The sequence below is a fragment of the Cibotium barometz genome, chromosome 30, assembly GCF_041138505.1.
Source record: "Cibotium barometz isolate CiBa-2024 chromosome 30, ASM4113850v1, whole genome shotgun sequence".
Classification (NCBI taxonomy): Eukaryota; Viridiplantae; Streptophyta; class Polypodiopsida; order Cyatheales; family Cibotiaceae; genus Cibotium; species Cibotium barometz.
In genome coordinates this window covers 5,358,318-5,383,611 of record NC_141075.1, presented here as the reverse complement: position 1 = coordinate 5,383,611, position 25,294 = coordinate 5,358,318, and the positions used below count along the sequence as shown (strand labels likewise).

The 25,294-nt window shown below is 48.6% G+C and overlaps 1 protein-coding gene across 2 annotated transcripts in view; it reads left to right on the top strand.

Annotated features, from left to right (window-relative positions):
* Positions 1-25,294, top strand: part of LOC147621087 (Translation initiation factor SUI1 family protein) — an 80,980-nt gene that overhangs the window by 16,017 nt on the left and 39,669 nt on the right. The window contains exons 2-3 of one of the 2 annotated variants that reach the window (XM_086823784.1): positions 1,314-1,418; positions 1,510-1,578. In XM_086823784.1, coding sequence (XP_086679910.1) covers positions 1,314-1,418; positions 1,510-1,578 — 174 coding nt within the window. Of the gene's footprint in view, positions 1-1,313; positions 1,419-1,500; positions 1,579-25,294 lie in introns of both variants that reach the window. The other variant, XM_086823783.1, reaches the window with a different exon arrangement.

The following is a 25,294-nucleotide window of genomic DNA, read 5'->3' as shown; positions in this document are numbered from 1 at the left end:
ACGTTTCCAGCCACAGCTGGTGTACAATATGAATTTTGCTACTGAAACACAATGAGATTGGGCAGTCCGAAATTTGGAGGATGAGAATGCCACAACACCATGGTGCAAGCAAAATTTGGTGTTAAGATGGCTAGAGTGGAAAAATTAAGGAAACACAGTACAAGGGCAAGCTTGCAGTCCAAAATCCTCTTTATGCAGAGAGTAAATGTTTGTTAGCTATCCATTCAAATATCTACAAGTTCCTTTTATTTATTTTTGGATAGCCATGAGTGAGGGATATGCAAGGAAATGGCCTCATCTTTGTTTCTGGAATCTCCCCGCCCATCTCCCTTTTCCTCTTCCGCACGGCTCCCTTTTCCTCTTTCAGATAGTCCTGTTGTTTCTCTGTTTCAGCAGGAGTATGTTTTGGACTTGAAAAAGAAGATGCATTTTCTTATGGGAATACGTGTTTTTTTCTCCTGTCGTTCAGTTAGAGGATTGAAATTACAGACTTGTACCTAGAGCGACGTACAACAATCTCTCAACTAGTGCGTAAAATTTGTAATTAGGATGCCACTGGAAGAGCTGGCAAGCTTACTTCCCGTGGGAGCATCTTTGAGCACAAGGCCAAACAGATGCTGGGCTATGCTGATTGCATGGCTGAACCAGGTCTTTATTCTCTTGGAGCCATGTGTGAGAAACTCCATTAATGAGCCTTTCTCACTCTATAAAGTTGAGGTGAGTGTCCTTAAATTACTTCACTTATAACTCTTTTAAAACAGGTTTCGCCTGTAAGTGTTCCTACTAGTCTAACCTCATTCCTGAATGCTACCTTTGTGATGACCTTTAAGGATGTAACAAGGATAGATAATGAATGCTTTTTTTTTGTAGCAGTGGCGTTCAGCAGGGAAAATATTAAATATGGATAGCACTTCGTTTTTCTTTTTTAGAACTCACGTTTTTGGCCAGGTGATTTGCTTTTGGAGTAAATAAAAAGACCACCTTTTTGGCTTTCTTCTTTGTATCATGCCTGATCTCTTGATCTATGACAATTGCATTTTTTTTTGTTGTTGTTGCAAAAGTGAGTGTCAAAGACAACTCCCTTTATTAGTTAAAGTTTTTTTACTCCATGATGGCTGTAACTTTGACGCACTGACATTCATTGTTTTAAATTGAAAGTATATAGAAAGTATCAGTGAAATCACATAGAAAATTAAGGTTTATTTATACAACTGTTTCCATTTGAAAACAATCATGTAAGCATGATCATTCAGCAAAGAACATAACTTTTAAAATGCCTTATTTCAATGTATAAAATTTCAAATGTTGCTCAGTATGCAGTCTGCCAGCAGAATACTGTGAATTTGGCCCCGACTTCGAAAAGTGCAAACCATGGTTATTAAAAAATGCACCGGAATTATACCCAGAGTTGGTTAAATGTATGTATGCACTTTTTCTTGCACTTCATACTTTCTTTGCGTATGTATGGCTGCACAAGAGACACACATTGATTCTGTGTAGCTTGTCCAGTAGAAGCTGACAAGGCTGCGGAGCAGCTTGAAGGTTTGGAGTTATCGAACACCCCTTCAAAGGGTGAAGGTATTTTTACCGATTTTTAGTAATTAGTTTCATTTATCTTGCAAGCAATGACTCCAGTCTTATTGTTGTTGTGGCGATCAAGCCTTCCTAGGCACTTACAGTGATGCCAGTCTGGTGGAAGCAAATACTAGAAATCACAAAAGCAGAATTCAATATCAACTTACCATTTTTTTGGTCTGTAGAAGCAGAAAGTATTGGAAAATGGCTGGGAAAAAAGTAAGCTAGCTATGCATTGGAAACAGATCAGAATATTGTTTGGCATAGTATGTTAGCCTGTAAGAAACCATGCTGAGGGGGAAGTTCCCTAGAGACCTTATGCTTCGCTGTAATTTGTAGATTCTATCTGCAAAATTTGGGGAAAATCAACAAATAAATTTTTGAGTCCAAGGGCAGCAACTGCTGGCAGTGTTCACTGAACAATACAAATAAGAAGCACGCAAGCCCTCATCTCACCACCTTAGGCACAAAATCACGAAGAAAAAGACAGTTCCCTGTCCTATTTACTTCAAGGTTTCTGTGTCGTAGTGTTGTGAAGTTTTTGGCTGGTCATTTTTTGTATTTGGTTTTGTATCCCTTCTTTTCCCCCCTTTTTTGCAAATTTTGTGTCACAAAGCTCAGGGATTTCTTTGCCCTTTCATAGAATAAAAATTGCACCAAAAGGTTCCCTCTTCAGAACAAGAAAAACGAGCAAAAACCGCATGAAAAGTCTAAGGGTATTCCCAAAGGGCGAGCTTTAGAGATAACCGAAACCCATGTACAATTGTATGCATAAGTATTACCAAGATGCACGTTGATGCATCTATCACCCCCATGCACTCGGCTTGTCAGATTATTGAATCGGTTATCAGGCCGAGTGCATGGGGCTGATAGATGCATGTTGATGCATCTATCATCCCCATGCACTCTGCTTGTCAGATTATTGAATCGGTTATCAAGTTCGTGGATGGATACCTGTGTCTCATCTGGCTCTCTTGTGGTCATAGTGAGAGGAATCTGCTGTTTCCCAATTCAGAAACATAGAAATGCTGTCTGCAGCTATCTTTTATCAATTTCCTTCACTTGGTTTCCACTGAGTTTGACCTTCTCCAATTTCCTTTATTTTCTCTATTTTTTGTTCTCAAGTTTCTTGACTTTTTACCCCAAATCTGATTTACTCTGAGAAGCCCTCAATGAGATCGTGCAGTCCAAATAGGTACCAGGGAGCCTTTTGGAGGGGCTTGTTCATATAATCCAGAAGGTAGGGGAGGATTGACAAGTCATTCAGAGATGAGACCTAGCACGTTACTGAGCCCGGCATACCAAATTCTAGCGAAATTCGTTGCCCTCAGATTACAACCCTCTTTTTGCAACCTTATATAGATTCTATTGCATTTAGAAAGGTTTTGTTTGGGATAAGAGCATCAAGGGAAACATCTTGAACTTGAAGATGATAATAGGGGGAGATATACTAAGGTTGTAAAACTTCAAGATGTCTCTTTTCAGGTAGTTTTCTTACTAATTAAGAGGGGGAAATATACTAAGGTTGTAAAACATCAAGATGTCTCTTTGCGGGTAGTTTTCTTATTAAGAGAGAGAGAGAGAGAGATCCATAAATTAGGCATAAATAACCAATTCCATATAGAAGAGAATACAGGTAATAAAGCCAAATCTACGATTCTGAAATGGATTCTAATAATCCATAAATCAGATTTTCTTTTGCACATGCCTTGATGCATGACTGCTCTTCTTCTTCTTCTTCTCTTCTCTCTCTCTCTCTCTCTCTCTCTCTCTCTCTCTCTTATTATCAAGCTCAAAAGCAACCGATATGGGAAAATATCTTTTGGCTAGCATGGTGGGTTCATAATCCTCATGTCACAAGATCGAACCTGGAAAGATAAGCTAAGTATACTTTGATTTTGCGAAGTTGGTGCTCTTGCCACTTATCATGAAGTGCTTTTGATGTTCACTAACCCTCGTATGGCTGAACAAGGAGAAGAGTATGTTGTTATTTGCCTTGAGATGGTTTCAAGGAAACATGGTTTATGGCTCCCTTTATTGGGATGGATTATGTTTTTGGCTCCCTTTATTTGGGATGCATTGGACTTGTTGAACTCATGGTTATCTCATGGATCGAGGATTTCTATAGGCGGCCGAAATGCCTATAAAACTATTGGTGTAGTAGAAATGTTTATGGAGCACCAGGATATCTATGCCTGTGAGTGATCCTTATTTTATGTTACACTTGAGCCCACCTCTCCTCCAAGGTGTGTGGTTAGAGTACCAACACTGAGTGCAACTGGTAGAGTGGACATGACGCCTGGTTGGTAGGGGACTCAAGTCTATGCTAGGGGTCATGTGGACTGACACCTTGTTGGCAGGGAACTATGTCTATACAAGGTGTTAATAGATTGGAATCTGGTTTGCTAGGGACTTGATGTTTGTGCTTAAATCCAGTGTACGTTCTACATATGCGTGTACGGTCAATCAATCATCTATTTGTTGTCTTGGTCTTCACATGTGTAAGCATGGAAGCCAGCGGAGCGTAGCATGCATTTGACATGACACTGGGAATTAGGGAATGAGTAACCCTGCTCCTTGGAGTTGGATTCGACTTGGAGTATGGACAGAGAGACATGATTATGATATCTGGACTTATGGGATTGTTTTTGACTTTCTCATTTATTTTGGGACATGATTATGATATCTAGACTCATGGGATTGTTTTTTCTCGCCCATTTATTTGGGACATGATTTTGATATTGGTATTATGGGGACTTATTTAGTCTCGCCCATTTATTTGGGGTGTGGATTCTTTCAGTTATATTGGATCTTGTCTCGCCCACTTGATAGGACACGATTATATCTTGGATATATGGCTTGAAGCTTAAAGTTGCGGACAACTTTTAAGAAGCTGGGGAGATGCCCACAATAGAATAATGACATTACTTACTCGACTCCGATGGAAATTCTATTCACATCATTAGATTTGGAATTGAACAAATACTAAGAGTTGCCAAAGCACCTATATTTGGGACATGATTTTGATATTGGTATTATGGGGACGTATTTAGTCTCGCCCATTTATTTGGGGCGTGGATTCTTTCAGCTATATTGGATCTTGTCTCGCCCACGTAATAGGACACGATTATATCTTGGATGTATGGCTTGAAGCTTAAAGTTGCGGACAACTTTTAAGAAGCTGGGGAGATGCCCACAGTAGAAGAATGACATTACTTACTCGACTCCGATGGAAATTCTATTCACATCATTACATTTGGAATTGAACAAATACTAAGAGTTGCCAAAGCACCTATGACAAATGGGCTACCAGTTGGGATATTTTTAAAGGAAAAAATTATGGCAGGACACATCACTTAGATTGGGACATGTGGCAAGAAAATGGATCAAAGTGAGAAGTGGCCTCACACTTGTTAGAAACTGGATCAAAGTGAGACAAGTGGCCTCACACTTGTCACTTCAACTATTGTGTGGCTCTCCATCTATTATCATAGCCTTCTCTTGCCATTTTAGCTCATGGGAGGCACAAATCTATAAATTGAAGCTTGGCATTTCTACAACTTGTGTACCGACTGAATTTTATGCTTGCCTCGTGCTGGACTGTGTTATGAGATTTGTATTTAGATAATCCGGCATCTCCCGTGGGGAGAGTAAGGCCCTCAAATACTAAGAGTTGCCAAATACTAAGAGTCAGCCCATTCCGGCCTCTATGCGGTGTTAGCTGTGCACCTCTCTTTTACAGTTTTGTGGATTAAGTGGCATATGTTTAAGTCTGTGGCCAATTTCAGTGTTTAATTGCATTAATGATGAAGTGTTTTACGAAATCCCCGGGCCCTTGCAGAAGTTACACTCTCCCTCTTGCTTTCTTTCTCTCTCACAACACCATCTCCATGACTCGAACCTCCACCTCTCTCCTTGTACTTGCTTCTCTCTCAGAGAGGCACACCATGGATATCTTCAAGCCACCATAGTTTGATCCCTCTTATCCTATGATATCTAACATGCTATCAGAGCAATGGTTACCGTTGATGTGAGCTTCCCCATCCATGCTGTGTTTTCCACCAACCTTGCCAACATCATCAGAGTTGCCATCATTAGATGCACTAAATCCTCCCTGGCTGTGCGTCAATCCAGGGCATCCATTGCCAACGCTCAGCCAGCCATTGCTACTTGGCGTACCGCCTTCCAAGCCACCGGCTCTAGCATGGACCTCTCCGCCTACGCTGGTGTTTTTTGGCCCTTCTTGGTGGCGTTGGTCCCTGCATATGCTAGCTCGTGCGGCTTCTCTTCACCACCTACTACTGCATGCGACTCCTCCAACCAAGAGCTACCAAGCTCTACGTCTACATCAGCTGCTGCATCATCAACAAAGCCTTTGCGTTTTATTTAGATCTTTGCGTTTCTCTTTAGTCTCGCGATTTTTATCAATCCACATCATCGGTGTTGAGAGAGAGAGAGAGAGAGAGAGAGAGAGAGAGAGAGAGAATCTAACCGAGAGAAAGTTTGCACAACTCAAATGATATTCACAGTGATAATGAATCCACCCAAATACATGCCTTTATAGGCACCAAGGCCTTCTCTTTTGACCCTAAATAAGAGGGTGTTCACACCATGAAGACTCCGACTATTCCAACAACCCCCCCGTTTGAAAACTCCCCATAGCAGAACGTCGATGATGATTTGATGTAGTCTTCTTGCGTCTATGTTTCCAAGATTCCAACACTTGATTGTCAAGTGTGGGAAGAGTACTTGCAAAGAACAGATGCTTTGTGATGATGCTTGCAGTACTGATGGTGTGAAAGCCAGGATAAAGAACTCGAGAGAATGAATGAACATCTCCATGATAATTTAACTCTAACTAATATGATCACTAAGCACATGTGCAAGTTGTTGCACTGGTGAAGCGGAGGAGCACCAAGTATAAGAAAAGCTTTTAAATTTGACTATTTTTTTTTACCTCGTCTCAAACTTTGCAGACATCTCCATGGCTTGAACCTCCACCTCTCTCCTTGTACTTGCTTCTCTTGCATAGACATACCATGGATACCTTCAAGCCACCATAGCTTGCTCCCTCTCATCCTATGATATCTAACGCCCCCCCCACCCACCCCCCCTCGGGTGAATATTTTATTACCCAGTGAAAAAATTATCATGTACAAGCTTTGAGAGCCTCACTCTCCCCACGGGAGATGCCGGATTATCCATAAGCAACCATCATTTGACCACACACGGCTTTCATCAAAAGAAGCCCCAAAATATCATGAATGCGGGTAAATCACCTCTTCCAAATTAGGTGACGATCTGTGAGTACAGAGACCTGCTATGGCCTTCCTGTGCAAGCTTCGTAGATGACTCAAATACCATCTTGGGTAGGCGGGAGGATCTACAAATTGTGCTAACGAGAGGTTGAAGTCACAGGAGCACTACATTTGCCTAGTATACTACGAGATCCGGGGGGGATTTCATTGCCTTCAGAGAGGGCTTTGGGCCTCTAGACAGGATCATGGACTGTTTAGATCAGCGTTGCCTAAGACTCTCCGTCCTTGAGCTCTGTTGACATAGAGTCAATTCTCAGAGATTCCCGACCCCGACACAACTCACATCCCTAGCCGACCATCACCCGCCAGTTCTTCTGATCACTGGAGGACACCCCACACCTTGGAGTCATCCTCGATTGAGCCACTATAGTCCAGCGAGCCCAATGCCCTCGACGCCTAGGATGTTGGATATATGCTAGTTCTACACTGTGAGAACATGTACTTATGCCATGGGCACTTTTGTCCCACTCCATGGCCATCCAGGTGTGAATGGGCACCTTAGGGTTAGCTACTATATAAGCAACCTTATCCTCAATTTAGGATTGCTTCTCATTTGTACTTTCTCTTTGTACTTGTAGAGAGCTTCATCTCTCTTCTTTGAGCTTGCCAATCATTCTCACACTCTACCCCTCTCTGTTCTTGTCTTTGAGCATTGTGTGTATGTGAGTCCAACTCCATTCTGTGAGATAACAGTGGTATCTGAGCAAGCTTTTACATAGCTTGTTTTCTGGTTTTGTCTACACCGTGTGCAAGCTTTCTAGAGCTGGTTCTATTTGGTTTTCATCAGGTGGGTAAAGCTCAATATGAAGCAGGTTGGACGCGAATGTGCGGGTCATAGCGAAAGCCTCAAGCTCCCCCCCGCTCTGCGTTTTGCTGCCCGACTGCACCCCTGCCCTCTGCGCCTAGCGCTCCCCAACTGCCTTGTCCTTATCGCTCCCGCCGCCCCGCTTGCCTCTCTGTCTCTCACGCTTCTACCCCCCGTTGCCTCCCGCCTTCGTCTGCGCCTCGTTGTTTTGCGAGCCCCCCCGTCGCCCGGGTTTCTCCTCCCTCCCTCCTTGCTTGTGCCCAGCCATCGCCCCCTCCCCCGTTGTCTTTGCCCCCTCCCCCCTGTTTTTTGCCTTCCCCCTTGCCCCTTGCCCCGCCCCCCCTCCCGCCTACGCCCCCTCTCCCGCATGCGCCCACCGTGGTTTTTGCCTACGTCCCCCTTTTTCCACCTGAGCCTCCCCTCCCACCTGTGCCCCCGTGACCGATAGCACCGTTTGCGCCCTTTGCATTTCTTTGCCCTCTCCCTCTCCCCCTCCCCGGCTTTTCGCCTGCCTTCGCCCTCCCTAGCTCCTGCCCGCTAACTCCGCCTCCCTCCTCTCTGTCCTGCCCACTAGTGCTGCCTGCCCCCCCCCCCTCCCCGTCTGTTCCCAGTGTCACCATTTGGCCACCCAATTGGTTCACTCTTGCTTTCACACTATGTACATATTGGATTGGTGTCCATGGCTTATGGAAAGTGCCTATGCATGTGATTGACACGTGTCATGCTGTATGTTGGATATGATATTCCACTGGGACTTGACGTTATCATGCCCGGAATATCTCGAGGACTTGGCTTTCGGCTGGGACTTGTGCCTTTGTGTACATGCTCGGAAACGCCTGGAGGATTGGCTTTCCACTGGGTTTGGTATCGCATGTACTTGCGTGGAAACGCCTGGTCTTATATGGTTTCATGAACGGAAATTGCTCATGCCAATGCTGCATTACATAGCATCTTTATGTGCTTGCCTGCAAATGAAATTGCATGCTGTTTTTATGCTTGCATGACCTATGTGTAGTTCTGGGCTAGGGGACGCCTGTCCGTGAACCGTGCGTGTGAAACTGTCTGTTGACATGGTTGTGTGGCATGTGAACAGGTGGTAAGTATTACCCAATCTAGGCTCAAATAGCCCTTAGGACTTAGCCAATATTTATAAGTGAGTTGGTCGGGGCAGAGTTCGCCAGGAGATCCAGAGGGCTCTCGTTGGAGGGCCCATAGATATCCTTTTCATCCAGGAGCACCACCTTTCTGTCGGGCGCACCCGCACCTGCGGGAAGATCTTGCCAGGCAGGAGTCACACTTTTTGGTCACCGGCATATGGCTCCCAGGGGAACCAGGGTGGAGTATGCATCTCAGTCAGCGAGCAGCTTCTATCCGAGGTTGTGGATTCGGGCACTCTGGTTCAGGGTCGAGCGCAGTGGATCATCCTTCGGGTTGGGGAAGACCGCATTGGCTTCCTCAACTTCTACGCCCCTAATGGGGCGACCGGGAGAGCTGAGTTTTGGAGCACCATTAGGCAGTCCCTCCCCATGGCAGACCATTGGTGCCTAGGGGGGGATTGCAACATGCTGGAGGATGCAGAGGACAGGATGGGGGGCAGCCAGGAGACCATTCATGGGCTGGAGCTCGTTGCCTGGGAGGAGCTAGTGTTGCAGGTGAGAGGCCAGGATCCGTGGACTCTATCGGAGTTTGGCAGGATGCAGGGGAATTTATCTTTCTCGCGCTCGGATAGACGGGCCACAGGAGTTAACCTTTCCCGCATCGACAGGTTTTACATTGATGAGTGGGCTTGCGATAGAGGTGGCACTGTGGGTATACTTGCAGGCTCTTCTTTTTCAGACCACTTTCCAGTGCTTCTTCAGATCGAGGACCCTACGAGAGGAGAGCGAGGCCAGAGCGTCCGGATTCCAGATTGTCTCATAGAGGAGCCCGAGATTGCGACCAGAGTTGAGCAGGTCTGGCGGGAGCTTCAGTTCAGGAGAGGATCGGCAGCCAGCGATCTTGATAGGGGTTTGCAGGAGATCAGTAGGATGCTCAGACAGGCTGCCGTGGACCGTCTGGAGGCTTTCAGAGAGCAGGAGAGGAGCCTGCGGAGGAGTCTAGCTTCCCTTCAGAGACTTCAGGAGAGGGATCCTACGAGCCCTTGGATTTCAGAGTAGATGGAGTCAGCTCGCACAGAGATCAGATCCATCGAGGAGAGGAGGGTGGAGTTTCGATTCCATGCTCGGGCATCTTTTTGGACACAGGCTGGAGACAGTGACTCGGGATTTCTTTGAGGTGACAGGGCCTCGCTTCAGACGAGAGGGTCTCAGGCGTCGTCGGCAGGCTGACGGCCAGGTAGTGGTGGATCCCCCCAGGGTTCGAGCGATCGCCACAGATTTCTACAGGGATCTGCTCTCTGCTGAGCCAGCAGCAGATGACAGGGTGAGAGAGGCTCGGGAGGCAGTCTGGAGCTTCACGAGACCGGTTGTGCCGGCCCATTTGCAGCACTCCCTTCTCTCCCCCTTCTTGGATGCGGAACTGGAGGCGGCTCTTCAGGCACTTCCTCGGGGCAAATGCCCAGGAGAGGACGGTCTCTCAGTGGCTTTCTTCCAGAGGTACTGGGGTCTCTTGCATAGGGGTTTCAGATTGGCATTCCAGGAGATTATGGAGTTGGGAGACATGCCAGACAGCATGGCAGAGGGGTTGATTCACTTGATCCCCAAAGAGGGAGGAGACAGACTGGAGATTAGACAGTGGAGACCGATCACCTTGCTAGGCACGGCCTACAAGGTCCTAGCTAAGGCGATCAGCAGGCAGCTTCAGCCTCACCTTCCGGACATCATCCACTCCACGCAGACAGGCTTCATCCAGGATAGGAGCATCCTGGATAACATCTTCTCTTTCTGGGAGGTTACGGCTTTGGCTAGATTTCGGCAGGAGGATCTGGCAGTGCTCCTTCTCGACTTCGAGAAGGCATATGATCGGGTGGACTGGGCCTTCTTGGAAGGCACTATGGAGAGGATGGGCTTCCCCCCTCAGTGGATCCGTGGGTTCTCTGCACTCTACACATCGGCTCATAGCCAGGTGCTGATACAGGGCGTGCGCGGAGAGAGGTTCTAGCTCTCGCGCTCGGTGCGGCAGGGGTGCCCCTTGGCGCCCTTTCTTTTTCTTTTTGTTGCGGAGGCCATGAGCACTTTCTTGACGGCACAGGATACAGGTTTGCGGGGCCTCCAGCTCCCCATCCGCACCTCGGAGGAGCTCCTAGACTCGGAGTTTGCGGATGACACTGCTGTCTATCTTGAGGGAGGGGAGGAGAACCTCTGCCGCTTCGCCTCAGCCATGGACAGGTTTTGCAGAGCTTCGGGCGCTTTGATCAACTGGCACAAGTCGTGTGGGTTGTGGGTCAGTTCTGTGTCCCCCCCGACTTGGAGGCCAGTTGATGGGTTTCAGTGGCTGGCCCCCGGCACTACAGTGCGCTATTTGGGATGCTATGTGGGCATTGACATATCTCCGGAGCAGCAGATAGCCCCCCTTCTTCTGAGCATTCGGAAGAAGCTTCTGTATTGGAGTACCGCTCGTTTATCTCTGGCTGGCCGAGTGGTTGTGGCCAACCAGGTTCTGCTTGCTACCATGTGGTACATCACTTCTTGCTGGGCCTTCTCTTGGGCATGCATTGGCCAGGTGCAGAGGCTCATCAGGAACTTTCTTTGGTCCGGTGGCGACGGGCGGCCCGCCAGGGCCAAGGTGGCATGGGCTGTGGACACTCAGCCGAGGGAGAGAGGCGGCCTGGGCATAGTTGATCCTATTTGTCAGAGCTGAGCTTTGCTTGGCAAGTTGGTGGTTCGTGGCCTCCTACCAGGCGCTGAGCCGTGGAAGGAGTTTCTTGTTTCCAAGATCCTCAACCGCACTCCTTCTCTTAGCGGCCCCTGGACCCCCAGCATCAGGTGGATCTTTACAGAGGAGCGATCCAGAGGAGTGGGCCTTGGTTTCGAGGAGCGTTTTGCAGCTAGCCTTCTGAGGGCCTGGGAGCATCTGAGGCCGTCACTCTTCCAGACTCCCCCGGGCACCGATGAGGAGCGCCTGAGGCAGCCATTGATCTGGAACCCCTTGATCTGACTTCCCAGTGGTCATATGGTTGGATCGCGATCTCATGTGTCGTGGGGCCCGTTGAGCTCCGGCCCAGCCCAGTCCTTAGACGACTGGATATGTTTTCAGCAGCTGCCTCTAGAGGTTCAAGAGAGGAGACTCAGCGGGATGAGGGGCAGAGAGTTGATGAGGCAGGACATTGAGGCGGCCATCCCCCGGGAGTGGCGGACTCCAGTAGAGGACCCTCCACCTCCACAGTGGATGGGCGTCTTTACTCGGCATGAGATCCTTCTAGCGGTCTGCGGCTTAGCAGAGAGAGTCGCCCCACTCACCTTCGAGGTGGGAGAGGGAGGCCAGCTTCAGAGGACCCGACTGGATTTGGATGAGTTCCAGGGTTGTATCTTTCAGAGGGTGCGGGTGGTCGGCTTTCATCAGAGACAGTGGCATGTAGACCCCTCACCGGCCTCGATAGGGGAGGACTATTCTTGGAGATTATGGGCTTGGGACAGCAGGCCTCTTATTCGCCTTCAGTGGGATCTAGGCGAGTGGCTTTGGCGAGATCCCTATTCGGCCCCTACCAGCCCAGGCACCCCCTTTTTTTAGTACACAGCGAGGCTGGGGCGGCGGATCCAGAGGCACAGGATAGAGGGCACCCTGGCGGGGGCCGAGCATTGGCGGCGACAGGGGCTCTCCCCTGCCTTCCTTAGGGACTTCTGGCAGCGCCTTTGGGACAGCTTCCGGCCCCGGAAGGTGACGCTTTTTCTCTGGCTTACAGCGCATAGAGGACTGGCTGTGGGGGCTTGGCTAGCTTTTGGCAGACACCCAGCGTCCTGCCCTCGGTGCGGCCATGCACAGGAGTCGCAGCGGCACTGCTTATGGGATTGCCCACAGGCACAGCAGGTCTGGTAGCGCGCTCTCAGGATGGTTTTTGCAGGCTCGCCAGGTGAGATGATGGTGACGTGGGGTGCGGTGGCTTGGGCCACGGACAGCGGCCCGTCCCTTGGATACGAGGACGTCCCTGGCAGTGTGACCATCCAGGTCTCTGACAGGGCAATGGCGGTGGTTCCGACGCCAGACTTCTCTTCGGCAGTCTCCCAGGAGGGGGACGGGCACAGATGGGAGATGATCAGCAGCATGACAGCTTGGCACATATGGAGAGCCCGATGCAGGGAGGCCATAGACCGCGAGGCGATTCCACCGACGGAGGTCATACAGGCTCTCTGGGTGGACATCATTCACACTTTGAGAGGACACTGGGGGAAACTTCAGGGCGACTCGGATCACATGAGAGATCGCCGCAAGGCGTTCCTCCGCACTTGGCAGCCTGGCCCTTTCCTCACCGCGAGGGGCGAGGACGTCACTTGGCACTGCAGGCCTCCAGTTTGGCTCTCCTCACCTCCCGCATGTACTACTAGGTAGTCCCCCCCAGAGAGCGGCCAGCCACGGGGGTGGAGCTCCGGTGTTCACTGTATATATTATCCCTCCTTGTGAGGTGAGCTTTGTAGCCTTATGGCGTCTTCTCATTAACTAATAGAAGGATCGTTTTCCAAAAAAAAAAAATAAATTTATAAGTGAGTGCGTTCCCACTTCATTAAAGTTTGGGCGCGCAAAAGTCACTTATAAATTATGACCGTTTCCAAGTTCACACTCACTGAAGTCCTGAGGCGGACAAGACTCAATGTCCAGGAAGTCGGGCCGGGCATCAAGGCAGCTCCTTTGTGATCTACATCGACATACCATTGTTTTCTAAATGCTGAATTTCATATGCATTGGCATGGAGGATTTGGCAATGGATGCCCGTGAAGCTATGTATTGAATTTCTCCAATAGTAATACAAATTTACTCAAGGGAGGGGTCGGCCGTTCCGGCTTATTGTGCGTCTCTTGTTAATTCAGCAAGTGTCCTTCAAATCTTAATGTATTTAAGTGTATTGATTAGCATTGTGTTCAACCAAGTTACATTGGTGTCAGAGCATACGGTTCTCTTTCACTTCTATTGTGACTCGTGAGAGACGATCAGCGTGAACACTAGCTATCTCTACACTTAGAACATTATGGACAGCCCTACAATAAATGTTGGAGATGCTAATACAAGAGGCAGGGACAATGAAATGCATGCCTCTAATGCTTTACAGGATGAGCAAACTCATGTGGTGCACAATAGGGAATATGAATATGTGGGACAGCCGTCCCGTGGCAAAGAGAAGATGCAAGAAGAAGAGTCCATAGTCTTGAGGGCTGAACTTACTCGTATGCAGGCTCTTCTCCATGTGCAACAAGAAGAATTGAATCTCTATCGCCGTGAGGATCCATTGGTACATGATCGTTTGAAGGCCAAGAAAGCTGAATCTTATATGGATCTGCAATGGCAATGATTGCTCAAGAGTTGCACATGCAACCGAGGGATGCAGCACGTGCATACTTGGCTCGTACCGAGGATGCCTTTGGAGAAAAGGCAACCATTCCACATGTCTTGGAATCCCCACAAGTGCTCGAACAAGAACTTATGTCTAAGAGGATGAATCTCCATGCGATGGGAGAGGAACAATCAGTGACTTTACGCCATGCAGGAATACCTCATGTAGCCCGTGAAAGATACAATGTTTATGGCAGTGGTCAAAATGTATGTCAAATGCCATTGTCGGCTGAAAATGTGCATGCACAACACATGCAACATGGGCTGCAATTTTTAGTTGGTGCAGGTATTCCGCGTATCTCTCATGCCACTCATGCCTTCGAGTGTGCTCGCGAGGGAGAAGTTATGGCTGAAAATGTATCAATGCATGTTGAGGAGCCAGCCGTGCCTCATGCTTACAGGGCACATGTATCTATGCCTTATGCATCACCTTTTGGTCCAAAAATGATGCCAATTACAAGGACTGTGCCAATGGACAAACATGGGGAAAACATGTTGAGATGCACACACATGCATCAAAGTCTCGTGACTTCAAAGTCGGAGACAAATCTGTGAAGTTTGACACATATCATGGGGAATATGATGCATCAAAGGCCCTTGCTTTTATTGCCCAGTTTGATATTGCTTTCAGTGATGAGGATTTCACTCAAAAATCCATGATCCGGCATGTAAGCATGTTCATGAAAGGCACTGCTGCCCATTGGTGGCTCACGGAGAAGCTCTCACCAAATCCTGTTAGATCATGGAAAGAGTTCAAGGAGAGGTTCTATGCTCAATTCTTGCCTCCCAATGCATTGAATGAGATAACAATGAAGTGGGATTGGGTAAAGCAAAATGAGGGGGAATCGGTAAATGCATATGTACAAAAGTTTTGGAAAGTGCTCTTGGAGGTGTCTCCATTTATGCATGTCACCGAGGCGGAAAGGAAGAGAAGGTTTCAATCGAGATTGCAACCCGTGTACAAAGTGGGATTACAAATGTATCCTGGTTATACCGTACACCAATTAATCGCAGCCGCCACAGCCACCGAGCAATCGGAACTCAAATTGAGTCGATCCAATAAGGCTAAACCCTCATTGCAAGGCAAAGAGAGGGCTGTCCAAAACCTGCAAAATGATGGACAGCCACCTAAAAGGGACCAAAACCAAGCCAAATTAGGTCCAAAAGCTGAAAATAAGTTTGCTAAAAAGCGCCCTTATAAGCCGGCAAACTTTGGTCTTAGTGCTGAGAAGAAGGAGCAATATATGCGTGAAGGCACTTGTCGCAGCACTGAGCACATGGCAAGAGCATGCCCAAATAAGAAGAACAAAGCTGAAAATGCTAATGTACCGAAGCCTAATGTGCATATGGTTCCGGATGTGCAGGGCAACACTTCACATGATAGCAAAGATAGGGTTGTATGTAAAGCTTGGGGACAGCTCAAAGATCAGCCCGCTCTGTTCATGTTTGATGATTGTGCATTTGAAAATTTCATATCCACTCAGATGGCAGCTGCTTTGGGTATTGAAGTGGAGGACATGGGTCCTCGAATTGAAGCAGGGGCTGCCTTTGTTGGTAGAGAAGTGCAAGTTATGCCTATTTTTGGCAAGTTACGCATACACATTCAAGGCTATGTGGATCATGAGGATTTTCTTGTGGCGCCTTTGAATGGCTGTGATGTATTGCTTGGAAAGCCTTGGCATACACGTATTGATCCGTGCAAGGCTTACAAGACTAACAGGATCACCTTCATGCATAAAGGCCGAGAACATGTACTTGATGCTGGTGAAGAGGGTGATACCATTCCCCTTGTATCTCATGTACAAATTAAGAAAGTAATGAAAGAGTATTTTTGCGTACTTGATTTTTGTACGAGATCCTGTTGAGGAAAATAATGTACATGTAAACACTCTTTGTAATGATAGGCTGAAATTTTTGCAAGAGCACAGTGATTGTTTTGCTGATGAGTTACCACCTGTACGACTGGAAGATCATCGCATTGATCTTGTGCCGGGTAGCTCACCACCTAATAGGCGAGCCTATCGTGTAAGTGCATCCCAACAAGAGGAGATCATGAAGCAAGTAAATGAGCTTCTTGAGAAGGGTTTGGTTCAGCCAAGCTCATAAATGCAAAGAAGAGTGAGTTCTTCTTGTCAGAGATACATTATCTTGGGCATATTGTGTCCAAAGATGGAGTGCGGATGGATCCTGCAAAGATTGATGCAATTCAGAATTGGCCCGAATTCAGTTCGGTGCATGAGATCCGTAGTTTTCTTGGATTATGCTCTTACTACCGCAGGTTCATTCGGCACTTTGCATGGATTGCTTCTCCTTTGCATGATTTGACAAAGAAGAAGGCCGTGTTCAAATGGACTAATGTAGAGAGAGATGCATTTCTCAAATTGAAAGATGCAACTACTCATGGTCCAGTGTTGATCGTTCCGGATTTGCAAAAGCCTTTTTGTGTGGAATGTGAGGCATCTGGAAATTGCATAGAAGTTGTCCTTAATCAAGAGGGACACGCCGTGGCTTATGACAGCCGTAGGTTGCATGATGCGGAGCTATCTCTTGGCATATATGAGAAAGAGCTCTTGGCTGTAATTCATGCACTTACTATATGGAAACGTTACCTTCTTGGGGCTGATTTCACTGTGAAGACAGATCACCAGAGTTTGAGGTATTTTCTTACTCAAACTAAGTTGCAGAGAAGCATATGAGGATGGCCAATTTCCTCTCTATGTTTCATTTTCAGATCTTGCACACCCCGGGAAAGAAGAATGTAGTGGCCGATGCATTGTCACGAAAGCCGTATGTAGCAGCTATCTCGGTTGCCTCTCATGGGGACTTGTCTTCCGTGCGTGATTTGTATCATACGGATGCTGATTTTGCCACTATTTGGACTGATTTGATGGCTGGTCATGCACATGCCTCATATGTGATCAAAGAGGGTTATCTCGTGAAAGATAATTGCCTATGTGTGGTGTCTGACATGAGGCAAAAGCTTTTGGATGAGTGCCATGCTCCTCCATATGCTGGTCATAGAGGCATAATGCCTACTATGCAAGGTATGCGGAAGGACATAGAGGCACATGTACGTGCATGTATCACCTGTCAAAAGGTCAAATTTGATAGGCAAAAGGCACCAGGTTTGCTTCAGCCATTGCCTATTCCCACGTAGCCATGGTAAAGTATTACAATGGATTTCATTATGGACTTGCCACGTACCCAACAGGGTAATGATGCAATTTGGACAATTGTGGACAGGTTTAGCAAGCAAGCTCATTTCTTGCCGATCAAAAAGACCATCAAAGCTAAGCATATGGTTAAAATATATCTTGCACAAGTGTTCAAACATCATGGAATGCCGAAGTCCATTGTGGAGGATAGAGATCCCAAGACTACAAGTCTCTTTTGGCGAGCCTTATTTGATAATATGGGCACCAAATTGGACTTCTCATCAGCTTATCACCCTCAAACGGATGGGCAAAGTGAGGCTGCAAATTCAGCCGTGTTGGATCTCTTAAAATGTTATGTGGCAGATCAGAAGTCTTCTTGGGAGAAGTACTTACCGCTTGTGGAATTTGCATACAACAACACAGTGCATGCATCTACGGGAAAGGCCCCGTTTGAGATTGTTTATGGTAAGGTGGTTTTGCCACCCATCCTTCGCACAAAGGATGAGATATTTGCAGCTGATGAGTATGTAAGCGACTTGGATATTCCTTTTGCTCAGGTGCGGACAGCCATTGCAAGGTCACAAGACAAGCATAAAAAGGCTGCCGACAAGCATAGAAGGCAATTAGATGTTAAAGAGAATGATTGGGTATTGCTGAAATTTGAGAAAGCAAGACTTGCAAAGAGGCCAAAGAGGGTGCATATCCTAAGCTTGCAACCAAGTACTATGGGCCTTTTCGAGTGATCGAGAAGATCAATGAAGTGGCTTTCAGATTGGCATTACCTAGTCATTGGCCACACAATGCTTTTCATATGAGTCTCCCTCGCAAGTATGTAGGGCCGGAGCCTAGTGAAATGGTCATTGAGGATCCACCAGAAGTGGATGAGCTTGAGGAGATCTTGCAGCCAGAGGAGATTGTGTATCACAAGGAATGCAAGCTTGCTGCAGGCAAAGTTGTGAGGCGTTACCTTGTGAAGTTTAAGAACTATCTTCCCATTGATGCTAAATGGGTAGATGAAGAGTTCTACAAAGATTGCCCGCATGTGCTTCACACATATTTGGATGCATTTCAGTTGCGGACAACTGTTTAGAAGCGGGGGGGAATGTCACCATTTGACCACCCGAATGGTTCACTCTTGCTTTCACACTATGTACATATTGGATTGGTGTCCATCGCTTATGGAATGTGCCTATGCATGTGATTGACACGTGTCATGTTGTATAGTTGGATATGATATTCCGCTGGGACTTGACGTTATTATGTCCGGAATATTTGGAGGACTTGGCTTTCGGCTGGGACTTGTGCCTTTGTGTACATGCCCGGAAACGCCTGGAGGATTGGCTTTCCACTGGGTCTCGTATCGCATATACTTGCGTAGAAACGCCTGGTCTTATATGGTTTCATGAACGGAAATTGCTCATGCCAATGCTGCATTGCATAGCATCTTTATGTGCTTGCCTGCAAATGAAATTGCATGTTGTTTTTATGCTTGCATGACCTATGTGTAGTTCCGGGCTAGGGGACGCCCACCCGTGAACCGTGCGTGTGAAACTGTCTGCTGACATGGTTGTGTGGCATGTGAACAGGTGGTAAGTATTACCCAATCTAGGCTCAAATAGCCCTTAGGACTTAGCCAATATTTATAAGTGAGTGCGTTCCCACTTCATTTTGGGCGCCCAAAAGTCACTTATAAATTATGACCGCTTCCAAGTTCACACTCACTGAAGTCCCGAGGCGGACAAGACTCAATGTCCAGGACCTGATCCTCCCTTTTTACTCATAAATGGGCATCTCCCCATGTCCTCTCACCTGATTGGACCCCAATTCAATTACTTATTAAGAGAAAATTCGTGTTTTCTCTTCATGAGGATTTTTGGAGACTGAAAACTCTGTTTTTCCACCATTTTTCTCCACTTCCATAGCCATACCCAACTTGCTAGGATGTTTTCCAAGCTTCCAAGAGTGTTTCCAAGTGCTAATCACTCTCCTACTCACTCCCAATGACTGAAATTCAGCAAAACAGCTCTCATTTTTGCTGTAATTTTTGGTCTTTTTGCTGAAAACCCTAAATTCAACCTTCCTTTCTCAAATTGAACCATAGGGGAAGCTTTCCCAGGGTTCCCTTCATCCTCTTGAAGACTTTTGTCGCGAAGGATTGCGGCGAATCGAAGATATCAACACTTCTAAAGCTTCCAACGCGAAGGCTTCCGCTTGCAACAACTTCTATGAAGACTCGTAAGCTAATTGGACAATGTGTTGTCATTACTTATTCAGTAGAAGGGAAGGACTCCTTGTTTAGCCGCCCTGTGTAGTATTTCTCTTGTCTTATGTGCTCTTGAAGATGTTGCTACCTTGCTTGGTAGAACATAGAGCCAATGGTAGAGAATATGGGCACTGAAGTGGGGCCGGGCATCAAGGCAGCTCCTTTGTGATCTATATCGACATACCATTGTTTTCTACATGCTGAATGTCATATGCATTGGCATGGAGGATTTGGCATGGATGCCCGTGAAGCTATGTATTGAATTTCTCCAATAGTAATACAAATTTACTCAAGGGAGGGGTCGGCCGTTCCGGCTCATTGTGCGTCTCTTGTCAATTCAGCAATTTACTTCTTGTATTTGAGCAAGTGTCCTTCAAATCTTAGTGTATTTAAGTGTATTGATTAGCATTGTGTTCAACCAAGTTACATCCTGCCTGCGCCTCCCCCGCCTTTTGCGCCCCCTTTTTTCTTCCGTTCTCCCCTTTTCTGCTCCCGTTTACCCCCACCCTAGCGGGCTTTCTGCGCCCCCTTTTTTCTTCCGTTCTCCTCTTTTCTGCTCCCATCACCCCCCCCTCCCTCCCGCGGTTCGTGCCTCTTGTTTTGTTGCCCCTTTTCCTCCTTTGTCGTCGGCAATACCCTCAGCTTGTGGGCTTTTTCTCTAATTTCGGCAAGTTTCAGCCTCTTCTGGTCTTCACCCCTAGGAGGACACCATGGTAGCCGGTCCGTCTCCCCCGACCGAGGCCGCCGTTACTTGCCTTTCGTTTTCCGAAGCGGACCTGCAGCCTCTCGCCTACGACTGTCGCATCCCTAGAGGCCTCCACTTTGGTTTGCAAGATTGTCGGTAGCCACCCTGCGCGTGGCCAACTCAGAGATCTCCTTCAGGCTAGCCTCCTAGGTGGGTCTACGAAGATCACATATATATGCATACATTGGGGCGTGGCTACTACTGGGTTGAGTTCGATTCACCAGTGGCGTTGATCTTGTCATGCAGCTGAGCCCTGTTGCATTGCGTACGGCCCAGGCCTTCTTTGCATAGTGGCAGCACGGCTTTGACCCGGCATCTGACCCTCTAGCTGGAGTTTCAAGCTTTTTCTGTGACTGTCTGCTTTCCAGGCCTTATTAAGGAATACCTTCCTCTTCTCCCGGTGATTGGTGGTGCCATTGGGAGAGATGGAATCCCCCCCTCACTGCTGGCTCGGCCCTCGCACGAGCAGTCGGGATTCCATCTCTCCGCATCTATGTTGCCTCGCCGGATTCTGTGCCTTACATGATATCTGTTCATAGCCTTCGGGGCGACCCCATTATGCAGAGAGTGGAGTATTCCGGCCTTCCAGGCCAATGTTTGATTTGCAGGCAAATGGGTCATCTGGCCAGAGCCTGCCATGGATGGGCGGACAGTTGGCCCTTGCTTGGTCGTTGGCCGAGCAGCAGAGCTGAGCGTCCCCGTCGTGTGCACCAGACTGGCAGCATGCAGGAGGATTTGGTTCTGTCAGAGAACCATTACGAGCACTTATCATAGCACCCACTTGCAAATGGCGGGCACCCTTCACCCCCCCCCCCATGTGGCGGCGTCGTGACTCCTCTTCTGATTCTCAGTGCCTAGTGGGGCCGGATGACCCCTCATCGAGCCTTCCCCAGCAGCCTCCCTCTTCGATGGACGCCTCTCAGCAGTGTCCCTCTCCAGCCTCTCCGCCTTCCCACTCCCCCTCGCCTCCTCCCCCGCCTCCGACTTCACCCGCAGTCGCTCCATCCGCCCCTTCCTCTTCTTCTGTGGCCCCCCCCTCCCCCCCCCTTCCGCCTCTCTTGAGCATTCCTGTCGGCCCCCTGCAGCCCTTGATCCGGAGAGGAGACAGCTGGCGAGTTCTGTTCGTCGCTCGATTCATCGTTTCTCAGAGCCAGCGGAGATGACCATTGCGGCCTCATCGGTGAGGGCCCCCCAGGATCTTGGGGTAACCTGTGGATTATAGTTTCTTCCGGTGTCTTCTGACGGAAGGGACATATAGGTTTGAGGAGACCGCAACCCCTGTTCGGGTGTGTGTGGTCTTCCACCATTCCAGACCCTCTATGCTAGAGAATGGCGCGATGATCTTCTCTTTTTGTAACTGTTTGGCCCTCCTAGCTCATCAGGAACTTTCTTTGGTCCGGTGGCGACGGGCGGCCCGCTAGGGCCAAGGTGGCATGGGCTGTGGACACTCAGCCGAGGGAGAGAGGCGGCCTGGGCATAGTTGATCCTATTTGTCAGAGCTGAGCTTTGCTTGGCAAGTTGGTGGTTCGTGGCCTCCTACCAGGCGCTGAGCCGTGGAAGGAGTTTCTTGTTTCCAAGATCCTCAGCCGCACTCCTTCTCTTAGCGGCCCCTGGACCCCCAGCATCAGGTGGATCTTTACAGAGGAGCGATCCAGAGGAGTGGGCCTTGGTTTCGAGGAGCGTTTTGCAGCTAGCCTTCTGAGGGCCTGGGAGCATCTGAGGCCGTCACTCTTCCAGACTCCCCCGGGCACCGATGAGGAGCGCCTGAGGCAGCCATTGATCTGGAACCCCTTGATCTGACTTCCCAGTGGTCATATGGTTGGATCGCGATCTCATGTGTCGTGGGGCCCGTTGAGCTCCGGCCCAGCCCAGTCCTTAGACGACTGGATATGTTTTTAGCAGCTGCCTCTAGAGGTTCAGGAGAGGAGACTCAGCGGGATGAGGGGCAGAGAGTTGATGAGGCAGGACATTGAGGCGGCCATCCCCCGGGAGTGGCGGACTCCAGTAGAGGACCCTCCACCTCCACAGTGGATGGGCGTCTTTACTCGGCATGAGATCCTTCTAGCGGTCTGCGGCTTAGCAGAGAGAGTCGCCCCACTCACCTTCGAGGTGGGAGAGGGAGGCCAGCTTCAAAGGACCCGACTGGATTTGGATGAGTTCCAGGGTTGTATCTTTCAGAGGGTGCGGGTGGTCGGCTTTCATCAGAGACAGTGGCATGTAGACCCCTCACCGGCCTCGATAGGGGAGGACTATTCTTGGAGATTATGGGCTTGGGACAGCAGGCCTCTTATTCGCCTTCAGTGGGATCTAGGCGAGTGGCTTTGGCGAGATCCCTATTCGGCCCCTACCAGCCCAGGCACCCCCTTTTTTTAGTACACAGCGAGGCTGGGGCGGCGGAGAACCATTACGAGCACTTATCATAGCACCCACTTGCAAATGGCGGGCACCCTTCACCCCCCCCCCCCCCATGTGGCGGCGTCGTGACTCCTCTTCTGATTCTCAGTGCCTAGTGGGGCCGGATGACCCCTCATCGAGCCTTCCCCAGCAGCCTCCCTCTTCGATGGACGCCTCTTAGCAGTGTCCCTCTCCAGCCTCTCCGCCTTCCCACTCCCCCTCGCCTCCTCCCCCGCCTCCGACTTCACCCGCAGTCGCTCCATCCGCCCCTTCCTCTTCTTCTGTGGCCCCCCCCTCCCCCCCCCTTCCGCCTCTCTTGAGCATTCCTGTCGGCCCCTTGCAGCCCTTGATCCGGAGAGGAGACAGCTGGCGAGTTCTGTTCGTCGCTCGATTCATCGTTTCTCAGAGCCAGCGGAGATGACCATTGCGGCCTCATCGGTGAGGGCCCCCCAGGATCTTGGGGTAACCTGTGGATTATAGTTTCTTCCGGTGTCTTCTGACGGAAGGGACATATAGGTTTGAGGAGACCGCAACCCCTGTTCGGGTGTGTGTCGTCTTCCACCATTCCAGACCCTCTATGCCAGAGAATGGCGCGATGATCTTCTCTTTTTGTAACTGTTTGGCCCTCCTAGCTCTATTTCACATGATGAGACCCATGCTCGGACAGTAGACAGGTGGAAGAAGACATGGAGACATGGTCCATAAGGTTTGATTAAGAAAAAGCACCATTCTTGCTCAAAAAGCAAGAAAAAGCAAAAAGTCAAAGAAGGTTGACCACGAGCCAAGGGCACCATTGGAAAGAGGAGACTGAGCCGGACCAAAAAGCTAAAAGGCTCTGTCTCAAAAAGCAGCTCTAAGGCCAAAAAAGCAAGGCCTTAAAGCTAGAAAAGCAAAGTACCAAAAGTTGAGTAATATTTTATTAATAAGAGTAAAAAGAGCAAAACCAAAGGCAAAAAGGGAAAGGCAAAGCATAAAAAGGCAAAGCAAAAGCATGATCGCTTTTTGGTAAAAACCAAGGTCCTGCCCAAGTATAAAAGAAGCTAGAGTCCTCTTGTTTTGGACATCAAGCTTGTGGAGAGCAAGGAGACCCTCATCTTCATCCACGCGTCGCCGCCACCGCTTAGCTCAACCCGGCTGCCTCCCGGCTCAGCCACCCCAGAGCCGTCCCCGCTCAGCTTAGCTCAGCCCGGCTGCCGCCCACCTCAGCCACCTCAGCCCGGCCACAACCACGGCTGCTCAGCTCAGCCCGATTGCCGCCCAGCTCAGCCACCTCAGAGCCGTCGTCGCCGCCCAGCTCAGCCCAGCTAGAGCCGTCGTCGCCAACTCAGCTCAGCCCGGCCACCGTCCAGCCACTGCCTAGCTCTGCCTAGTTGCGGCCCGGCCGCTACCCAGCGTTGGAAGCTTGAACTTGGGCATGAAGCATCGAACTTACACATGGAACTTGGATATATAGCTTGGGCAAAGCTTGGGCATGAAGCATGGAACTTACACATGGAACTTGGATATACAGCTTGGGCATGAAGTTTGGGTATGAAACATGGAACTTAGACATATAACTTGGTTTTGGACTTGGATTTGGACTTGGATTTGGACTTGGATTTGGATTTGGACTTGGACTTTGACTTCGACTTCGACTTGGACTTGGAGTTGGACTTGGATTCATTGGATTTGGATTTGGATATTAGATTTGGTACTAGCCTGGTGAGAGATACTTGTGGGTCATCCCCGTGGTGTGCTCGGCAAAGGAGATCTCGTGCCTCGACATCGACATCGACTTGGATATCCTACATCGGCATATCTGTTTGTTTTGTGTTCATTGATTGTATTGATCCTGGCCAGCATGCCTGTGGATTGTTCTTGAATAAATTTCTGAAAGGGGGTGGGGTCTGCTCCCCGCGCAATGTGGTGTACTATGCAAGATCCCTATTTCCTTCTATCTCTCCTCTCTCTCTCTCTCTATATCTTTATCTGTTGGACAGATGGTTGAGTCTGTCATTGCACGCCCTACTAGGCCTACAGTGGTATCAGAGCAGGATTTCTCTTGAAGAAACTTTCTTGGGGTGACAACGTCATGTCGAGAGAAGAGAAAAACCAAGGGTCTAATGATGGGAATAACTATCAGGCTGATCTAGGACTTCAGGATAAGAACCAAGGTCGTTACTCATGAGAGCACAGCCATGTCATCAGAAGAGTACCATGACTTTCAGCAGTTCAGACAATTTTTGAGAGACGAAGAATTCGTTGCTTGGAAAACCAATAGGGAATGGGAACGAGACCAAAGAAGGGCTCAAATGTTTGAAGATTTCATGAACTATCCAGCCACCGAAGCTAAAGGAGTTGAAGCTGCTAAAGCTTATCTTAGAAGGATCTAGAGCTAGTTGGTCTATTTCTCGTGGAGGAGACAAGGAGGCTACTCATGGGCCTTCACAAGACCGCATTCAGGACTACCTTTGGACTCTTTGAGTATTTGGTGATGCCCTTTTGGTCTTACCAATGCCCCAGCTACTTTCAACCAAATGATGGAAATAATATTTCGAGCTCATTAGAAAGTTTGCAGCT